The 21,448-nt window shown below is 48.2% G+C and overlaps 1 protein-coding gene across 3 annotated transcripts in view; it reads right to left on the bottom strand.

Annotated features, from left to right (window-relative positions):
* The window catches only part of EPAS1 (endothelial PAS domain protein 1), an 80,711-nt gene extending 59,748 nt beyond the window's left edge, over nt 1–20,963 (bottom strand). The window contains exon 1 of one of the 3 annotated variants that reach the window (XM_036334681.1): nt 20,420–20,963. In XM_036334681.1, coding sequence (XP_036190574.1) covers nt 20,420–20,445 — 26 coding nt within the window. In that variant the 5' untranslated portion in view covers nt 20,446–20,963. The remainder of the gene's footprint in view (nt 1–20,419) is intronic. The other 2 variants (XM_036334680.1, XM_036334679.1) reach the window with 2 other exon arrangements.
* Between the last annotated feature and the right edge of the window lie 485 nt (nt 20,964–21,448).

Below are 21,448 nucleotides of genomic sequence, written 5' to 3' on the forward strand. Positions count from 1 at the left end.
TCTGATGTGAACAAGAGACACTTTGGCTGTGGTTTTCCACTGTGTGCACTCGGTGACTTCAAAATCCCCATCCTTCTTCCCACTAATGAAGGTTTGCTTCGACCTTTCCATTAGCCCACAAACTACTATTAAAAAAGCCATTTATCAGATTAACACTGAGGACTGCAAAAGTCATCTGCCAGCAGCGTGCGCTTTTCCACGTAGGGGTTGCCATGCCAACAGCTGCTGCACGTTCACTGTACAGAAGTATCAGTTCCAACCAAGTCCTGCTTCATAATTCTGAGGACCAATTCAGTCTTGTTGTCCCTCCCCACTTCCCAAATGTGCACACGTGGCAAAGACACCCCCCGCCCCTCCCGGCCCAACATCAGGTAATGACCAAGAAGAGGAGCAATTGCAGAACCAACTTGCTAAAGGCCAACATGCCTACAAGGTTGTAAAGCAGGCAAAGGTGATATTATTTCCTCTCCCTAACTCTTATCCTCTCCTAACCCCTCAGGAGTACAATCAAGAATTTCATGTAATAACAGTCTGGCCAATAATTCTAGGAAAAGGAGTCCTGGGTGAATAAATTGAAGGAGCAACTATCATTGTGTAAATTGTCATAATAAGTTATTTCCCTGGAGATAAAACAAAATGGGGGAAAATACTTAGATTCTATTGATGCTAAATTCTGTTGCAAGTTTTTGTTTTAAATGATGCCTGAGAACTTTAAAATAAATGTGTTTAAACTGACTAGCATTATCATGATTTTGGTTTAGAAGAGTCTGAAACAGCGCTAGGAAACAAAAGTAAACCTAACAAGCAATTTCCAACGAACCCCAGCCTCATATTAAAACTCCTGATTAAATAAATTAAAATACAACAACAATCCAACCTAAAAATGATTCAAAGAAAACAGGCAAATGCTATAGACACCTGGCTCCCAAGTGAACATGAGTCATCTTTATGTTGAACTTTACTGTAAATTTAGACCAAATTTCCAACCATGATCAGCAGAGCGATAAAACTCATCACAACCCTTAAAAAATATAGTGCAGTGAAGGCCTGGGAGGGGGCTGGAGTGGGGTAGAGGGGGTCAATGGGGAAAAAGGGAGGGGCAGCTATAATACTTTCAATAATAAAGATAAATTAATAATATATATCTTTATTTATAATATATATCTTTCGAGGATGGGACAGAAACATTGTATTGATAGCATCTATTTCAACTAAAAAAATTTTTTTAGCGCTTCTAACTGTAACAAATATGAATGATATTAAATATGCATTAACTTTTTCAGTATAGTGAATACACTACTGTGCAAAGGAGAAAGGTATGGATGATGTCACAAAATTTCAGGAGGACAATCACCAATTAAAATTTCAAATGGAGCTTTAAAATCTTAGGCACAGCAAGGCCACTGCGGGAAAACTTGTTCTCCCAGCTAGTGGCTTCTTGCTCAAAGCAGACACATGGGCTACACTGGGAGACCCAGCCCAGCCCTGACAGCCTCATGGCCGCAGCCTGTTCTCTGTAATCACGTGAATTATTCTAAGCCTAGAGAAAGGCCTACATGAGCACAAAACCTTTTAATTTGTAGTTATTTCTGGGACACCAGAGCTAACAAACATATTGGTCCGGCAAATGGAAGAGAGGCTGTTTTCAGGCTTGAGAATACTGTTTAGGCTGGTTAGAGCCTGTTTTCTGAGCCGGGACATGTCAATGAACAGGGGCTGAATTATGATACTTCCATGCGTAGAACTTAATACAGCTATATTACATCTATGTGCCTTGATAGCCAGAGATAATCCTATCTAATAAAGAGGGAATATGCTAATTGAGCCTCACGCTGTTGCAAAGATGGTGGTGCCCACAGCCAATAAGGAGGGAATATGCTATTTGACTGCCCCGCCCTCAAAGATGGCCAGCAGGGAAGGGCAGTTGTAGGCAACCAGGCCAGCAGGGGAGGGCAGTTGTGGGCGACCAGGTCAGCAGGGGAAGGCAGTTAGGGGTGACCAGGCCAGCAGGGGAGGGCAGTTGGGGGCAACCGGGCCAGCAGTGGAGGGCAGTTGGGGGCAACCAGGCCGACAGGGGAGGGCAGTTGGGGGCGACTGGGCCAACAGGGGAGCGGTGAGGTGTCGATCAGGCTGGCAGGAGAGAGGTTAGGGGGTGATCAGGCTGGCAGGAAGAAGCAGTTAGGGGCAATCAGGCAGGCAGGAGAGCGGTTGGGAGCCAGCAAACATCCCCCAAAGGGTCCCAGACTGGAGAGGGTGCAGCTTGGGCTGAGGCACACCCACCCCCCAGTGCACGAATTTTGTGCACCGGGCTTCTAGTTCTGATATATTGCTGTATAGAAAATGCATTTTCACAAGAGCATATAATACTAGAGGCCCGGTGCATGAATTTGTGCATGGGTGGGGTCCCTTGGGTGGCCTGCAGAAATCAGGCCCCAGCTTATGTCCCCAGACTCACAGCCCTGCAACCCTGCCTGGCACCACACTGTGGGCTGGTGACACCCACTCACCTGCTCCACCATCTTGCCTGCGGGGCGATCGATTGGGGCTGGTCCCCAGCCCAGCTCCCACAGCGCCTGGAAGTCGGGAAGCACCCTCCCCCCCCCCGCCCCCCGGTGCTGCAGCTGGTTGCTGTCTATGGGGTGATTGGCGGGGTGATCGGACCCCTGCTCGCACCCACCTTGGTCTGGCGCTGCCCGCTCACTTGCTCCACCATCCCGCTGCCACGGTCCTACTCTTGTTGGGGCCCATGAGTGCCGACAGTGCCTCCACTGCTGCCCACTGCCAGCGCTGCATTGCCCGCCATGTTCCACACCACCCCCTGGTGGTCAGCACATGTCATAGCAAGTGGTCAAACAATTTGAATATTAGGCTTTTATTATATAGGATTCTGTAATTAAATATCCATATCTTACCTAATAATAGACAAACATGTAAACTGACCATCTCTCCACTATGCTCACCAGCCAATCAGGAGAGTATGCAAATTAACCCAACAAAGATGGCGGTTAATTTGCATACATAGGAAGCAGCGGAGTGAAGATGGAAGGTTCCGGCTGGAGCAACAAAGACGGAAGGCTCCAGCCGGAGCAGTGAAAACCTGGGTCCAGGGTGCCGGAGGAAAACCGGTGCCAGCAGCCAGGAGAAGGGAAGGCCTATTGCACGAATCTTTTCGTGCAACAGGCCTCTAGTTTATTATATAGAAGTATGTTTATCAAAGTGTTAACAGGGGTTGCCTCTAGGTGGTGAAATTTTGGGGATTTTTATCTGGATGCCTTCCTGTACTGTGACTTTTCACAGAGAACATGTATATTTTTTATAATCAGAAGAAAACAACTTAGCTACTTGAAAAACAATTTTACAGGAAAGATAACTTACGAGGACTGGTGTGTGTGTGTACACTTGCACAGTCTCCCTAACTGCCCTTATGCTAAAATCTTCTGCCAAGTAATTTGGGGAGCCCTGTTCTCCTGCCATCCACAGGGCCCAGTGCACCCCTGGGTGACGTTCCCACATCCCTGTCCTCCCTCCACATCCTGCTCCCCGTTCAGCAGCGTCAGTGAGCTTCCCCCACACTGGGGGCAGGCATTCAAGAAGCAAGGAAATATTATGCAAGAGCACAGGAAGTCAGAGGAGACAGGATTCTGGGCAGGCCTGGCAAAGAGTCTGTGTGAACTCCAGTGAACAGGCGGACTTTGCTCAGCAGGGCCGAAGCCAGCAGAAAGCCTTCCCAGGGCGGCAGGGGAGAGCCGTCCACCTCAGGTCTCTGGCCAGTGGGAAGCCATCCAGAACTTGATGTACCTGATGAAAGGCAGATAAACCCAAGTCCCAATATTTCCACTTTTTTGGCACAATTTCAAGGTGACTCCTCAACAGTCATGCACTGTGACTCACCTCTGTCCCACAGAGCTCTCCCCCGCCTCCCCAATACAGCGTAGCTCCATTCAGTAATTTTCAAGCCTGTTCCTCTCAAGGCCACCGGCTTTCTGATTCGGTTCTTTCTCCCTCCCCCTCCCTTCTGCCTCAGATTAAAAGACACAGTCCTTTGGGTATGTGACAAGATCGTGTTAATCATCTCACATTAGTATCAACCTGAGCACTCCAGGTGTGTGTAGGTGTGTGTGTGTGTGTGTGTGTGTGTGTGTGTGTGTGTGTGTATACAAATCACAGCAGTAATAACCCCCACTTTTGTAGCAGTTTATCAAGCCCAAACCAATTGGCAAGGCAGCGATTAATGCAGCCATCTGACAGATGGGAAGCCGAGGCTGAGAATGAGCCCATGACAGGCTGCAGCGTGGTGTCGTGTTGGAGGTGGGAACCAGGGCTCCTAGTGAAGGGTACTCTCACTGCCCCCAGTAGCCAGCCTCCTTCTTCCCTGGCATTAGGGGACCAGATGCTGTCCCTCCTGATCACACAGCTGTTCCGTTTTGTAGAAACCACTGGGCAGTGCCCATTCTGTCATACCTCAACCCACTTCCTTCTAACGGGTGCTCCAGCTGCTGTTGTGGAAGTGGATCCAGACCCTTCTCTCGCTCGGTAGTGATTTCCAAGTCTCTGCCCCACTCCACGTAACAGAACCTCCTCTTGTAGAAGGGGAGTCACAGGGGAGTTGGAGAGGCTTCCTCCAAACCCTTACTGATCACCTTTAACCTGCCTTTAACCTTCCTTCCCTAAGGAAGCACCTGGAACAGGTGTCAGAACCAGGCTCCGCTAAGACTTTACTTCATGATGGAACTGGAACCCTAGAAGGATGCTTGAGTTTATCTTGTTTGCTTCCCACCTACTGGCCCATTTTCATGATGGAGAAACTGAAGCCCAGAAGTCACATGGCTGGTTAGCACTCCTCTTTCCTTTCCATCAGGCCATAGGAATTCCACTAGACACATCAAGACATTTCTCAAGCAGAAAGGACCTAGGTCCGTGTGGTAGGGTAGACGGTACCAGGCAGAAGTGGGGCTGTGGTCCTAGGACCACCCCCTCCCCCACTCCCTTTTGCCACTGTTAGGAGCAGGCAGTGGTGTTTTAACTGGAAGAATCAGCCACATAGGGAATGACACCCACCCAGTCACTACCCCTGGCCTGACAATTGCTAATTGTGGTAAGGACCGACAGTGGCATTCTCCTGGGACTCTGCTGTGTATTTCCAGACGCCACAAACACACAATGGCTCCGACTCCTCCGGCGTAAACACATTGCCAAATACGACAATAGCATCGCCATGACAGAAAAAGAAGGTGCCTAGAGAGACGGCACCAGCCAGTGGAAAGAGGCTGGGGCCAGGGATCTCTTAACATGGGCTGTACCACTCTCTGGTTTGGGGATCCCATGTTTGTGCCTCAGTTGTTTCATCTGTGTGATGAGAATGACAAGTGCTTTAATCTACATCCTGAGCTTTGGTAAAAACAAACACTGAACAAATGTAAGAAATGATAATACAGAGTTGAAGACAAAGACCTACAAGCCTGGGTTGATATTTCACTTAACCTGTACTTAAGGAGCATCTTATATGTGCTCAGCGCTGCCCCAGACACAAAACATTTGGTGTTGAGCAACTCAGCACAGTCCCTGACCTCAAGGAGCTTACAAACTAGAGGGAAGTGACAGACAATAAGCAGACAAATAAATTACAGCATTTGGGGAGTGTTATTAAGAAGAAGAAGAAAATAGTATAGAGATGGAGGTTAACTGAGGGAGGTCTAGAAAGGCTTTCCTGAGAAGGTTATATTTAAACTGAGACCTAGGGCCCAAGTCAGGGCCTGATGCAGGGTGGGGCTGAGGGAAGGGCAAGATCAAGGACGAGGTATCAGGGGTGCTAAAGATGATGGATCTGAGGCTAGAGTTGACCTGCCAAGTCTCAGATCACTACGTGGCCGAGCCAGGCCCTTCACAACCAAAGCCTCGTTCTGCTCCCAGTAACTCCCACAGGCCCAGGTGTCTTCTAGGCATGCATGCCCCTCATCTCTAGACCCACCGATAAGCTGTCTGACCTTTTAAAGACCTTGGGTCAGGCATGTAGGGAGCCCACAATAATGTCTTGCTTATAAGATGAAAGCAACAAGTGGAACCTGGCAGATATACTGTGGATACAGCCTTTCAGTCTACAGATTTTGGGGTGCTAAGTCTAAGGGCAAATTCTCATTCATACAGGATGGCAGCTGGTATGGACCCTCTGTCTTCACAGGTGAGGGAGAACGGCCAGGCATGGAAGGGGCACAGCCAAGGTCAGACTACTTTTCAGGAGTCCTGAAGGGCTCCTCAGTCTCTTGGTGTTGTTAGGTTTCCTTGAATCTCAGAGTGTGGCAGAAATATAGCTCATACCCTGAAATCACTATTGGAAAGAACCCACAATCCTGAAAAGCCCAGCCAGGGGGTGGGACTGGGGGGATTGGGACTTAAAGGCCTGGGAACAAGCATCTCCTTTTAGATTCCCCTAAGACTTCCAATTGCAGACAAACCACTCCAACAGGTAATGATGTGCCAAATGATTATATTGCTTGCTTATTAATAATGATGCCTTAATGGTCTGCACTTTAAACTTTTCAAAGGTCTTTCTAGTAAGATAATGGTTGCAAAAAGATTTTAAAAGTATAATATACTTTTTAAGTGCATGGTTTTATTGAAACTCTAGTTCATTTCTACCTCATAATAGTCCTCTTAGAAAGCAGTTAGTGTGTCTAACCCCCAATTAGGAATGGGGAAGATGCGGAAAGGTTAAATTACTTGTTCTAGGTTACACAAGAGTTCCATATTTCTTAGCCTTTGTTTTACCAAACAGATTTCTAGACTCTCTTGAGAGCTCCTCTGAACCTCACGTGCAGGCAGGCTTTGCCAGGGACTCAAAAGAAGGTGTCACGGGAGCATTTATAATCTGTTTGGTAAAACAAAAGCTAAGAAATATGGAACTCTTGTGGTCAGCCCTTGACACTAATTTTGGAGGAATTCAAGTGGGTGAAAGTTTGTCTTTTTCCAAAATAAACATGTACTCTGCCTTGGCCCGGAAGATCTAACTCAAGGAGAGTTAAACTGTCATCATTACCCTCATAACATTTGGATCCATTGAAGGAGCTACGGGTAGCCCAGAATCATAGGGCTATGTTGATGTGAATATGGAAAATGTTTCTAATGTGCTCAAATGAATAGCTCAGAAAAGAAGGGATCAACATTCACAATCATCTCATACTCCCAAGGCCCAATGCCAGCCGGCAGCTGTGCCCAGGTCCCATCACCTCTCTGATCCAGGTAGGAAAAAGTTTGCTAGTTCAGAAGAAACAAAGTTGAAAGTTTCAAAAGGAACCTTTATTTTGGAAAAGAAGAGAAAAGAAGAACAAAACAAAACAAAACATGGTAAGTTTATGGGTTTTTAAACCCTAACAGTATAGTCACAGACCAGCTTGGTTAGGACATTGTCCTCTGCCTTCCTGAGGTCTGTCTGCAGCTGTAGGAAGGTAGATGCTAGACTCAAATGTCTAACTTTGGCTAGATTCAAGTGAACACTAGTTTCAAATCTATGGGTTTCTTAGGATGACCCTAAAGCAGCTCCCGGGGGAATGACCAAGGCCCCAGACAGCCCTATGTCTGGGCTCGGCTGCCCCCTGAAGTTCGGAGGAGGAGGGCTCCTTCCACCTGGCTCCAGAGGTCCCTCCTGGATTCAGATCCAATGTTCAGCATCCTGCACAGAGTAGGTATTTAAATGGTTACAAGTCTGCCACTGAATAAAGGAGTTCTGCCTGGGCTGGGCAGCAGCTTCCAGTTCTACTCTCATTTACTGATTATGGAGGGGATAGAAAAGGAATGAGATGAGACATGAAGTTGTCATGATGAGATTAAATTCCAAGTCAAGCATTCCGGAGCTGCAGCCTCCCTCAAAGTACCACTGGACAGGGTACACTCAAGTGACTTGCTTGGCCTTTGCTGGTGTGGGATCTTCTCCAGTGATTTGGGATCTCTGGCCAAGGCCCTGCTCGCAAGTGTCCAGCCATGACCTTAAGAGCTTCTAAATACCTCTAGGGGAAAGGTTAGACCTATTGGGAGAGGAAAAAGCCCCAGCTGCCCTACTCAGGTGACTCCAGAAATATAGCCCCTTTTTCTTTCTCTTCTGGCAGCATCCGGCAAAGACTATCAGAGCTCAGGCTTTAAGGAACGGTGTGACACATCGCAGGAAAGGAGAAGGTCAGGGAAGAGCTCAGCTGCAGTGCTCCCCACAGGGCATGAAACAGACAGTTATTGGTAAAGATGACGAAAGGGGTGGTCTGTTTTGAATTGGCCTCCTCCCTACAAAAAGGGGAATGTAGAAGAGATTGTCCTATCTCTCTGCAGTGATCAGATTCAAAAACCTGGAATCTGGAGTGAGAAAGGGAATGAGATCTCTCCCTCTGGTTCCACTAATTCCTAAGAGAGGCATGCACTGCTCCCGTGGCCCCAATGGCTCCCAAGGCTGCCCAAAGATTTCATCACAACATGACTCGGAGAGGACTGTCCCTAAACTTCCCAGCACCAGCCCAGGCCTGGTCCTCCTCTCCCACCCATTAACAGAGCTCCAAATTAGACTCTGGAAGGAGCAGCTCAACAGTCCTCGCCTGCACACCCTGTGTATTCCTGCCTCCTCACTTGACTCAAGCCGTTCACCCCAACCGGAATGCCCCAAACCCATGTGCCTATCAGAATTCCACCTAATCTTCAAGACCTAGATCTTAATGCTCCTCCATTACACCTCCCTCTAATCTATGCTGATCTATACAGAAGACCTATTTACCCTTATTCACTCTCACTTAATTACTGCCAATCATCTTCTATTTGCTTAATGTTTTATCTGAGATAGTTTTGACTAACAAGATAGCAACATTTTAAAGATGGGCCTAGGACAGTGATGGCGAACCTTTTGAGCTCAGCGTGTCAGCATTTTGAAAAACCCTAACTGAACTCTGGTGCCGTGTCACATATAGAAATTTTTGGATATTTGCAACCATAGTAAAACAAAGATTTATATTTTGGTATTTATTTTATATATTTAATGCCATTTAACAAAGAAAAATCAACCAAAAAAATGAGTTCATGTGTCACCTCTGCCACGCGTGTCATAGGTTCGCCATCACTGGCCTAGGGCCTCTGTTAACAAAACCATCTTGCAATGTTTTAAGAAAAGAATCTTATGAACTTCTTGACTCTCCAACTAGACTATAAGCCTTCTGAGGGTAGGGGGTCCATCTAATGCCTCTTTATAACCACACAGCATGGCATGGCACCTGAATTTGGTAGGTAATCTACAAATGTTTACACACAGTGATGATGCCAACTTCCCCACAAACTCACTACATGTATGTTGGGTGACCGAGGAGGCTGGGTAAGTTGATCTGAGTGAAGGTTTCTGCCTGTGCCTCTAACCCTCTGCACTGAGTTCCCAATGTTTCTGACACAGAACTGGTGAGTCTGCATGTAGTTACTGGGCACCTAAATGTAGGCCTCTCTCTGGGAAGAAGAAACAGAAAAAGATGATTAGGTCCCTGCTCTTGGAGGGCTTACCACCCAAGGGGTGATCAGGGACAGATACAACACACACACACACACACACACACACACACACACACACACACACACTCAACAACAACAACAAAAGTTGCAAAAGCATCAGACAAATAATAAAATACAGACTGAAGACCATATAGATAAGGGGTGACCAGTGTGCTGCTAGGCAGGGAGGGCTCCCCTGGGAAGAGGACTTCTTGCAGAGAGCTGGGACTCTCTGTGCACACTTTCCTGCCTGGCTTTTTTAACTTTTGAGAATAAGCTGCAGTGCTTTGTTGGGCTGTTCCTTGCCTTGGTGTACTGGGCATTCTTGAAGTGAAGCATTGGCATAATACTAGCCTGACGTTTGCCTTTGATGTAAAATCATTTATCCAGACCTGCCTGTGGTCCCCCTGATTTTTTTCTTTTCCTTTTTCTTTCTTTTTAAAGCAAAATGAGTAAAGAGCTCAAATCTACACGAATGAAAACAGCAGAGCCCAAGAAGCAGGATTTCCAAAAGCCCGAGGGACAACAAAACAATTCTATACATTTTTAAAATTAGAATTTTAGGGATTCAAAATATGCAAGATATTACAGGACACATCAGGAAATTAGACATCCTTGCCCTTGAGCAACATGCGATCTTGGTTGGACAGACAAGAACACATAAAATGTCATTAGATAACAAGGAAACATAATCAGGCAGGCTCTTTGGCAAACATAACCAAGTGTTAGAAACAAGTGGAGGGGGAGGTGCCACCACCGTGGGAATTACTACAGAAGGGTTTGTAGGAACTGGGGGACGTGGGCTCACACTAGGAAAGTGGGAGATATTTGAGTAGAAATCGAGGAAAGGCGCCTCCAGGATGGAGGGACTAGGGTGAGAGAACGGAGGTGGGAATGAGTCCTGTGAGACAGGGCGGACAGGCCTTTGAGGCAGAGAAAGGAGGTCTGCATATTTGGAGCTCAGGAGGCACGTTGGATGATGGTGAATGGGGTGAGAGAGCTGGAGGGGCGTGGTCCCTTACTGTCAGTGAGGTGGATTCCCACAGCCGTATAGATTGCCCTTGGGAGGAAAATTGGACCAAGGATCCATGTCTTCATCCAGGGTCTGAGTGTGTCTAGCTAATCCTTGAAGATCTTTAAGAGAAGCACTCAAATCCATAAAAGACACCCTTTTCCCGCCTTGAAGACTCTGTGCTCCGAGGACATGACAACCCTGACCAATAGGCCTAAAACAGGGGTAGCCTCGGCACCATGCAAACCTCTTCTGAGGGGCCAGGAGAGCTGCCTTAGAAGCCTGAATGCTTCCTGGTTGGTCAGATAACAGGGAAATGCAGGGGACACTAATGTCCATGGAGCACCAGAAAACTCCAGAGCCTGGGGAGGCCACCGAGTACATTGGAACTTCCCCCTCACTTCTTGACCACCCCAATGGGCCCCACCAAATGGAAGAGGCATGCCAGGTTAGCCAGAGCATCTAGAGTGAAGGCAAGAAAGCCAAATACTGGGAAGGACCTCAGCTGGCTCCTATGCCACTCTCACCATTACTTCCCCTAAGCAACTGGTATAGAATAAAAGACAGACTCCCGCCACACGGTGATATAGTTACATTTATAGAAGCTCTCTTGTCACCAGTGAAATGTGACCTTCATACTTTTCTTATCTTAATATCTGGGTAAACATCTGTTGTGCAAGCACACAAATAAAGGTTCTAAAGGTGAAATGTGGTGTGTCCGGTAACACCACACTGCTCCAAACCCAGGCACCAGAAAGTCCTTTTGGCACTGCCCATGCTGTCTCTCTCCTTTACCCTGGGCACCAAAATTAGCATCATCAACCTCGGCCAGTGCTGGAGTGAATGCTGCCATTCTAAAATAGCATCGGAGAACTCTTGGAAACACAGGGGAGAAATACAAGGGTTCAGTGGTTTACAGACACTGAAGAAAGCAATTTCACTGGAGTGCTTTTCAAAACAAAACAAAAAAGGGACATGAGCATTGGCTTAACTGGTTTGGCTCAGTGGATAGAGCATCGGCCTGCAGACTGAAGGGTCCCAGGTTCAATTATGGTCAAGGGCATATACCTTGGTTGCAGGCACATCCCCAGTTGCGGGTGTGCAGGAGGCAGCTGATCAATGTTTCTCTCTAATCCATGTTTCTAACTCTCTATCCCTCTCCCTTCCTCTCTGTAAAAAATCAACAAAATATATTCTTTTAAAAAAGGAAATGAGCATTATCAACGTTCATTCTAGAATCTCTGTAAGTGCTACTCTTCTAACTTCCTGAGTCTCCCTCCCCCCCCCCTGCCCCGTAGCTTATTATATACACCTTATTTGATACCATTAAGCAAAATTGTTTTCATTCAGAAAAATAATGTAGAGGTCATGTGTTCCTCAAAGAGTGTTCATCAAATGACCTGTGCTTTAATTCAAAAATTTACTTTACTAGCTTGCACAGTCCTGATATTTCTGGAATACTCTCTAAAAATATCATGAAACATTGTGGTTCCCAAGCGTAATTTTTTTGTTGTTTGCACATAAAATTCATAAACAGAGCCAGGCAACCTATTTTGTGTGTGTGCTTAGAGCCACTCTTTCTGCATCTGTGTGTGACGCATTTTTCCAGGACAGTCTTTCTCAATACTCCAAAGTGCTTCAGCAACAGGAAGTCATAAAGGTAGGAAGGAGGTCTGTAAATATTTGCTGTAATTACTCATTAATAATGAGAATAGTTAGCATTAAAATTTGAGTCAGCCCCTTTGTGCTTCGGCCTCTTCATTGCCATGTCACGGGAGCCTGGGGTGCTGCATAGGGGCTTAGCCTCACCAGGGATGTCAGGGTCCAGTATTACACTTCATTGCAGATGGCGTGGTTTGTTTCTTTCAGCAGCTCAATTTCCCAAATATTAGGTAAACGTGATGCCTTTCCTTCCCTCTCTGCCCCTCCCCCAGAGGCAGTCAAGACAAATCTTATTCAAAGTGGTGGCAATATGAAAATTATTTTATCAAGAGTAAAATATGCATATCTGTTAGTATAAATACAAGAGACACAGGGAGAACACCATCTAGCTAAGCACATAGCACAGCGATTGAAATGATTACTACCGAGAAAATCATGTACTGTCACTTATATATTTTAAAGGATTTATAAACTATTTCTGAACTGTCTCAAATTGAGCCCATGTCCTCTTACTCGTAGCAAACCACCCACCCCTCAGGATCACAGGTGAGCAGGGCACTTCAGACTGAAATGAGACTGAAAGAGTCAACTAAAGCCATGACAGAGTTGATTAATTTCTAAAAAAAAGTCTACTATTGGCTGTCCTCCCGGCAATGTGGGCAGTAGGGGCAAGCCTCCAGCATCACAATCATGAGTGAAGCATACAGAGTCATTTTCCGCTCCTATGTGTTATCGCACAGCTTCACCCAATACAATCCCTGATCTGTTAGGATTCCTAGCACTAACCTCGCAGGTTTGGTTTTTTTATTGGAGGGTATGAGGGAGGGGAGGTGCCCTGGAGGGGATTCACTTGAGGATTATAAGAAGAGAGTTATAACAATTCACTTTTATGGCTTTGTAGAATTGAGAAAATGGCAGGTGGGTAAATGGCAAATAAATATGTTTTTAATGGAGTCATTTTCCTTACTGAGGAACTACCCTTTCTGAAAATATCTTCCCACATGAGGAAAGGAATTGTTTCCCAGAGTCATTATCTTGCACAGAAGTTACTTGTAACTTTAAAACAGAAGACTTTTTCCATTTAAGGGGAAAGGTGTGTTTGTTGGGGGGGGGGGGGGGAGGCGGGGGGAGGGGGGTGTGTGCCTCCCGGTAACACGTGATGTTTCTGGTGCTCATGCCATATAATAAGAATTTTGCTAATGTACAAGTAGCCTCTAGAAAGAGCCTAAGGCAGTCAAGCAAACCAGTATTTCTTGAGGAATCAGACGAAACAACCAGGCCACTTAGAAGTAGATAACATTCCGGTCCATTCCACAACTGTCTCCTCAGCTCCAGAGATCTTCAAGGGCCTTGCCATGCTTCTTGACTTCGTGCTTGCAGACCAGTTCTGTGACTTCCAATTGCAGGACAAGACAACTAGCACCAAATTACACCCAACCTCTACTTGAACATCACAGAGTTGTGAGCGGCATGCACCCATGCATGCCTACCACACCCACAGTGATGTGCAATTGCCACCATGGCTTGCTTCTCTTGGTGCTGTATGTGTCGGTGCAATTGTTTTACAGCTCTGCGAACACTCACGATGACTTCTAGGTTCACAATGCAGAGGCCAATGGTGTGACGGCTGTGAAAGCTCTGGGCTCATGAGAGAAAGGGCTCGGTAAAAACGCAACATTATTATTGCAACAACGACAGCTATTCTTTATTCCCCTATCCATTCTTTCCTTCCTGTGCTTGCAATTTCAAAAGATCAAAAGAGCCAGAGGAAGTCTTGTGCATCTTGATTTGGAGATGGTTCTTCAGAAGCCACAGAGGAAGGCTTCTCACAGGTTCTCCTGCACAATGGAGTCCGAAGGCTAAAGTAATTATTGAAGTCTTGCCACCAGCTAAGGGCGGAAGGTGGAAAGCTTTGAACTTCTTAAGGGCAAGAAGGAACTGCCTCCTGCCAGAGTTGAGGAAAGTCCATGAAAAATAAAATCCACGAAATTTCCAGGACTGCCAATTCCACCCTTCAGATCTTCAATCCCTGTCTGAGTGTAAGGTTCAATACGAGTGATGAGTCATAAAAGGGAAAGTAACTATAATAATTATAAATCCAACAACAAAAGCAGTTATCATTTATGGAGTACTTACCACGAGTCAGGAATGATAATAAATACTTTATAGATATCTTAAAGAAGGTGAGGCGGCGTTCATCACTGGTTAAGAGTATAGACCTGTTCAAATCCTAGCTCAGCCCATACTACCTGTTTGACCTTTGGCAATTCTCCTTTCTTTTTTTCTTTTCTTTCTTTTTTCTCAAATTTAATTTAATCTCATTTTTTCCATCTTCATTTATCTCCTCTATGCCCTCTTCTACCTCCCCTACCCTCTACCTCCACAATCACCACACTGCTGTCCATGTTCATGAGTTTGCTCTTTTTTTTTTTCTTTTTTGCTATAGTTCAGTTTTCCCTTCAGTAAAATGGGGATAATAACAGGGCATATCTCACAAGGTTGTTATTAGGATTAAAAGTTAATCCATGTAAAGTTCTAAGGACAGTGCCAACACAAATACGACTAAGTGTTCGGGGGTTTTTTGTTTCGTCCTATCGCATATATAATTTTCCCCTAGGACACACACATGCATTCCTTGCACATAAAATGACCTCCCAGTAACTGTGCAGGGCCCTCAGCTCCCCTTCCTCCCAGGACTGAGGGCAGACATGGGGTACAGGTAAGGTGAGGTTGCACCGCAGCACCCGTACTCGATGTGCACACCAACCTTCACATCAGAAGTGTTTGGGACCCAAACAGAAAGACACTGAAATGTAAGGCAGTCACCGAGTCTAAGAGCCAGAGCCTGCCTTTCCCAGATCATGAGCCTTTGAAAGGCTATTTCTCAGAGGGAGAAAAAACACACACGCTTATATACATAATACCTTGCGTGGAATTTCAAAGGCTCACAGACCATCCTCTGAAGCCCATTCATAAAGTCCAACTTAAGAAGCTCCCTCTCCTTTGGCCTCCCTGGTCATGGTTGCCTCCACAGTGGTACCAGAACCTCGAGCCCTCTCATTCCTGGAGCCATTCCTATTAGATGACTCCTTCCGTGCCCAAAACAAGTGTGTAGAGAACAGCAAACATTCATTCATCACTGGGGGTCTTTCTGACTTTGGTGTCGAAGTACATGACAAGGAATACTCTTGAACCCTCCAGCTTTTTCTTTTCTCTCATTATCCCCGACACTGACTACCCAAATTTGACCTGCCCTCAGAGCCAGTCATTATGCTGGTGGTCAGCATGTATCCTGGGTGATTCCAGGGAAAACTATGAACCAACCCTCCCACCCCCAAACACACACAATCCTTTTTAATAATCATGTATGCTTGTGTGGATGGTTACAACTGCCTGAAATGCTATTGAGACCATCTTATCTTTAGCTTCAAAAGATTTAATCCCAACAGAAAATTCACCTGTAAGCTGCCAGCTACCTAGAGTTTTATTTAAACTTCCTGGTATGTCTTTCTCCCCATCCCTGACCAAACTAAGCAATTTGAAGACAAGGACCACGTCCCCTATTTCTTAGTTTCCTCTTCGATCTTTTATCCAGAGTAAGAGTAGGTGTTCAATACATATTTGTTGTCTTATTGATTTATATCATGGTGTGAATGGCAGAGCTGGTTTTCATCATGAGAACAGACAGCATAGTACTGGGCAGGGGAGGGTATCAGGAGCCCAGTGAGCAAACTTTGCTAAGTTGACATTATTGGGAAAAGCCTGCCTGTTATGCATCAGCAGTGATGGTCAGTACTAAGAGTAACAGGGAAGATTCATTAGGCTAAAATGAAAAGTCGGTATGGAACAGAAATGGGAAAAATACAAAAAAAGTGAATACTACTAGATAGATTTCCTGAGAAGTAGAAAAGCCTAAATCTTGAGATAATTAATGACAGTAAATATTTTCAAATGTATTGGGCTAAAGTCTTGGAGCACTAAGATGATCTGATTGGTCCTTTCTATGTGTAAACATTTTATATAATAGATTCCTAGAAAGTTAGGATCACCCTACACATACACACACGAGAGAGAGAGAGAGAGAGAGAGAGAGAGAGAGGATGAACTATTGATTGATTTACATTTGAAGTGAATTAAACAGTTTTAGTCTTGTGGTTTTCACTCCTAGTGAAAATGCCACCTAACTCAATATAGGAATCAATCTAATAGCTGCTTGGATGTCTCCTCTGACAGGGAGCTCTCCATTTCACAAAGCCGTCTGCTCCAATGGGGAGGAGCCCTTTCATTGTTTTTGTTTAATGAGCTCCACATATAAGAAAAGTTTTTTCTAAGTGAAATACAGGGAGAGCACTAAAGCAATGAATTCATACTTCCCAGAGTTTATAGACACTGGGACCAACACCAACTCAACTCCCCGCGCCCCCCTATTTTCTTTTTTTTTTTTTTTGCAAAAAGCAAACAGAATCCCTCCTGGTGCAGCCTGAAGTGTTTTATAATCTAGCAAAGCAAGTCTCCTCTAAGGTTCAGCGTTTGGGGAGGGTGGGCACTGTAATCCTTTGGAACTGTCTAAAGCAGCGGTTCTCAACCTGTGGGTTGCCAACGTGTGGGTCACGACCCCTTTGGGGGTCGAACGACCCTTTCACAGGGGTTGCCTAAGACCATCGGAAAATACATATATAATTACATATTGTTTTTGTGATGAATCACTATGCTTTAATTATGTTCAATTTGTAACAATGAAATTGGCGGTCACCACAACATGAGGAACTGTATTAAAGGGTCTCGGCATTAGGAAGGTTGAGAACCACTGGTCTAGAGCAAGCATGTCAAACTCAAAAGCTAACACAGGCCAAATAAACGAGGCAGGCGGCCTGTGGGTCACGGGTTTGACATGCTTGGTCTAGGCACTTCAGGACTGGAGGTACTATTTTGCCTACAATAGGAAAATACATACTTAGTTGAAAGTAATAAACCAGGGTTCTAATTCTTACCAGAGCTAACTTTCCTTGTGACTGGAGGGCACTTATTCTCTCTGAGCCTCCATGATCTATCCAGAAAGGGAAACATTTGACTAGATGATTTCCACGGTCCTAATAAAATAATTCTAAGCTCCATCAGTGACACTGAAAAAAGCTGTTAGCCACAGCATTCTTTTGAACTTCATGAGAGCTGTACAAATTAAATGTTAAAATGCCCGAACCTACATCCATTCTTTATCCCTGAATTCGATAATGCAACAGAGACAAGTCAAATGCTGAAGGGATATTTATAGAAAATATACGTAAATTGAGAAAACCTACCCACCAATATTTCTGCCTTCAGTATTGGAGAAAACTGGACCTGGGTTTTATTTTAGCAGAGGAACAACTTCGTCCAGCTGGCAGGGAGGGGAGGAGATAGTTTGAAAACTTCTGATCAAGATGTCTCCGATTCCTTCCAGCACTGGCCCCACACTCAGTACTCTAAGCCTTCCTTGGAGAAGGTGTTCTGAGCTGGGTCTGGCTTTGGGGATGGTCTTTGATCCCTGACTATCCAAGGATCTCGTTTACATTCACTAGAACCACTTTCCCACCTCCAGGTACCTAAAAACCTCCAGATGCTTTTCTCTCCCAGGGAAGAGATTCAGAAATTGTCTTATCGGAAGGTTAGACACCCAGACACTTGCCAGCTCTTCATGGAATCAGGAACCTTGACTCATGAGGCTTCCACTTCACTCCTGACGTATCAGTGCCAAGAGGTGAGGGCAGCACCCTTACCACGCTTCACTTGACCATCTCTGATATCAACGGGAATACCACTAACACCCAAAGAGTGCCCTTTGATACCTTCTATCAAGGCCAGCTGGCCAGCCAACTCTTAGAAAGCAAACTCTTTATTATGAAACATTAGCATACCCATCGACACACGAACATTTTGGAACAACATGATCCTGCCCACTTCTTGAAGGGCTGTTAGAAGGAACATTGCAAGTATCCGTGCATCTTGAATTTGGGGGAAGAAATGGCTCTGCTGAACCATAAGAATCAAAACTGTTAAGAATTAATGTGCAGAATCACCATCCGAGAGCCCTCGTGGCAGGCAGCACACTGCACTTGGAAAACCGCTTACGTGTTACGCTAACTTTCAATGTATCAGTTCACATATTTTAATTACACCTCTGTCCTGTAAGGAGCCTGCACCAGCAAACAGAGCCAGACATGAAAAGTAAATATGACTCTACACAATTAGCCTAACAAGAATTAGACAACCCTTCCAGGTACTCTGGATGGCAAGGGGCATGCCCTTTGCCTTGCCAGTCTGCGACACAAAAATCAAGGGAAGTCGCAAAGGGCAGGCACACTGGGTGCTGTAGCTGAAGGGGCCTCCTAGGCAACTGGTAGGCAATCCTGGCAGTGGTTTTCACGAATAATTCAGTCTGATTACCCCACTTTTTCTTGCCCCTTATGGTTGCCTCTATCTTTAATGAAGGAGGCACTACGGCCAGCTGTGTTGAAATAATTTACCCAAGTTTCTTGTGACAATTAATACACATACTAGCACAGAACCCGAGCCGAGCCACATGGGGAAGTTGACACTTCGCATATCTGTCAGGATTACCTTCTGCAATCCAGACCCCCATCCTGACATTCACCAAAGGGCATCACAGTTGTAAATGTACAATAAGTTCCTGCGTCTGCTCAGGGGCCTAGAGAGTGTACACATGGGAACTGACTCTAATTTTGTTTTTTGATTGTTCGGTCATTATTATTGGTATTTTGAATTAGGATACATTGGTTTTACAAAATGTGTCAGAATCTTAAACTCTCCTCCCTGCCTCACTGGGCTCCAAGGCCCCAGGGGCGCAGTCTGGGGGCTCAGGGTGGCTGGGCCAAAGCTTCCTCTCCCATCTCAGGCCCGGGGGCGCCACAGTGACGCAGGAGGGGGAGCTGCGGGTCTGGAAGAGGGAGCGGGCTCAGCCCCCTGCCCCGAGTGATCGGAGAGCAAAGGGTCAGGGCGCCAGTCCAGAACAGGCGCATTTCACTCCCTTTTATCAAATTCTTATCCGTGCGCCGAGGTGGGAACCGCAGCTTTCCACACGGTTTTTGGCTCTGATCTCCAAGTGGAAGTCAGAACAGGAGCAAATCAGCACAGGCGCTGAGCTCTTTGGGCCCCCAGCTCGAGGCCAGCCACCCCCTCCCTTTGTCGCTGCGCCTCTCATCCCAGGCCAGCAGCTCATCTCCGAGGCTCAGGCCTTTCAGCAGGCGGTGCGTTCCATTCCGGTCCCCCAAGCAGCTCTACCAGGCTGCCTGCAAGCGCGGCGCTGAAAGTTCCAGCCGCCGGGGCAGCACCAGTGGAGATAGAAGTGAGGCCAGGCGGCCAGCGGCGCACGATTAGGGAAGAAAGCGGTACCCAGGTCAGTGCGGCCCCGCGCTGCGCTCTCAGCCTGGCTGGGCGAGGACCGGGCGGGGAGCGGCCGGGAGGGGGCGGGAGGGCAGTGAGAGTTGGCCGGAGTGGCCTCTCACCCAGTGCCTAGAGAGGCTTGTGAGGGCCGGCAGCAGACAGATCGCGGCTGCCCTTCTCTGTCCTCGGGAGAGAAACACTGGGACCAGCCGGGAGCTCCCGGTGTAGCCGTCACCTCGCCTCGCACCAAGACACCTGCCCCGGCGAGGGAGCCGGGTTCGCTACCCGCCTCTCACGGAGTCAAGAAGCGGGAGGATATCAGGCAAGGAGTTTCTCCAAACTTCGGTGGGATCTGGAGGCCCGGAGTGGGGGCCCTTTGCTGCATCCTGGCCCCTGCGCTGCGCCTCCGACCCCTCGCCAGTTTGGGGCGCAGAGAGAACACTGCAACCCGTTTGGAAGGACCCAAAGAGTCCGACGTGGATACTGCCCCGCATGCGAGAGTCGAAAGTTGTTGACCTGAGTTAAATCAGCCTAGAAAACCATTTCCACCTGCGGGCGCGGGAGTCCGGGGCCGCGGGAGCTCCTCCGACCCGCAGGGCCATCTCCCTCGGCCTCCTGGCCTCCGTGCGCGCTCGGATTCCCGCTTCCTTCGGGCCACAGAACTCTCCAGGGCGAAGCTGCAGCACCGCGTCCCCAGACGGAGCACCTGCTCCCCTCTCCCCTCAAAAAACCTCCCAAATCTATCCTCGGGCCTCGCAGACCTTTCTGCACGGCTCCCCCCGCTGCCCTTCGCCGCGCCGGCGCCGCGAAGCCCGGCCACCCCTTCGGACGAGCTCCCCGGCCGGTCCGCCGCCCGCTTACCTTTTCTTCTCCTTGTCAGCTGTCATTGTCGCCGTGGCCCTTGCCGACGCCGAGCGCGGTGGGAGCTGCAGCCGCTGCCTTCGCGGGCGCCCTGGCGCTCTCCCCGAGGTCCGGCCGGTGTGAAAGCTCCCGAGTGCTCGCAGGCCCGAGGGCCCCACACGGCCAGGTGGAAGTTTGCGGGCGGCTGGCGAGGTGCGGGGCAGGGAGTGGAGAAAGGTGACAGGGAGGAACCTGCGCCGGGAGGCGGGGTCAGGGAAGGGAGTGGGAGGAGGTTGTCAAACGCCAGAAAGAGGGCAGCGAGGAGGGCACCGACGTTCCTTCTTTCCTAGGCGTCCCTTTCCGAGGCAAAGAGGTGGCCCCGACGCCCACAGTCAGGAGGATCCGGGGCGCAGGCCGAGAGGACCATACAGTCTCAGGACACTGCCGAGGATTGTACGGCCGGCTCAGGGCGCGGGGCGGGAGCGCAGCGGGCGCCGGAGCAGTGCGGCGGGCCGCTCCCGAAGGTCTGCTTCCCCGGGCTGCCTACCCCCCACTTTAAAAACTCCGGCGGCCCACGCGGGGGAGGCACGGGCAGTGCGGCCCCGGGGGGGCGGGGCGGGCGCCTCGAGGGGCCCCGCCCGCGGAGCACGGGCAGCCCACTGGCCCCGGCCAATGGCGAGGCGCCGCTGCCGGACCACGGCCCGCCCCCCGCCCCGGCGCCGGTTCCGCCGCGGCCCGCCCACCCCGCCACCTCCCCCCGCAGCTGCGGGAGTTGTTTATGAGGTTGGCAGGTAGCGAGATAGGACTCCGCGCCAGGTAGGGGCCGTGTGTGTGCGGGCCAGGCGACCGCAACACGTCGGTCCCTGGGAGTGCGCCTCCGCGCGGGTGCCCTCCCGCCCCCGCCGTGCCCTTGGGGCGAGGGCCGGACGCGAGTGCCGGGAGAGAGCCCATCGGCAAGTCCCGGCCCGCTGCCTGGACCCTAGGGCCGGGTGGGGACAATTCCGAGGGGGCCAGTGGCTGCGCTGGGGGCCCAGGCGCTGCGCTTTTTTT

The sequence above is a fragment of the Myotis myotis genome, unplaced genomic scaffold (assembly GCF_014108235.1).
Source record: "Myotis myotis isolate mMyoMyo1 unplaced genomic scaffold, mMyoMyo1.p scaffold_m19_p_14, whole genome shotgun sequence".
NCBI classification, from domain to species: Eukaryota; Metazoa; Chordata; class Mammalia; order Chiroptera; family Vespertilionidae; genus Myotis; species Myotis myotis.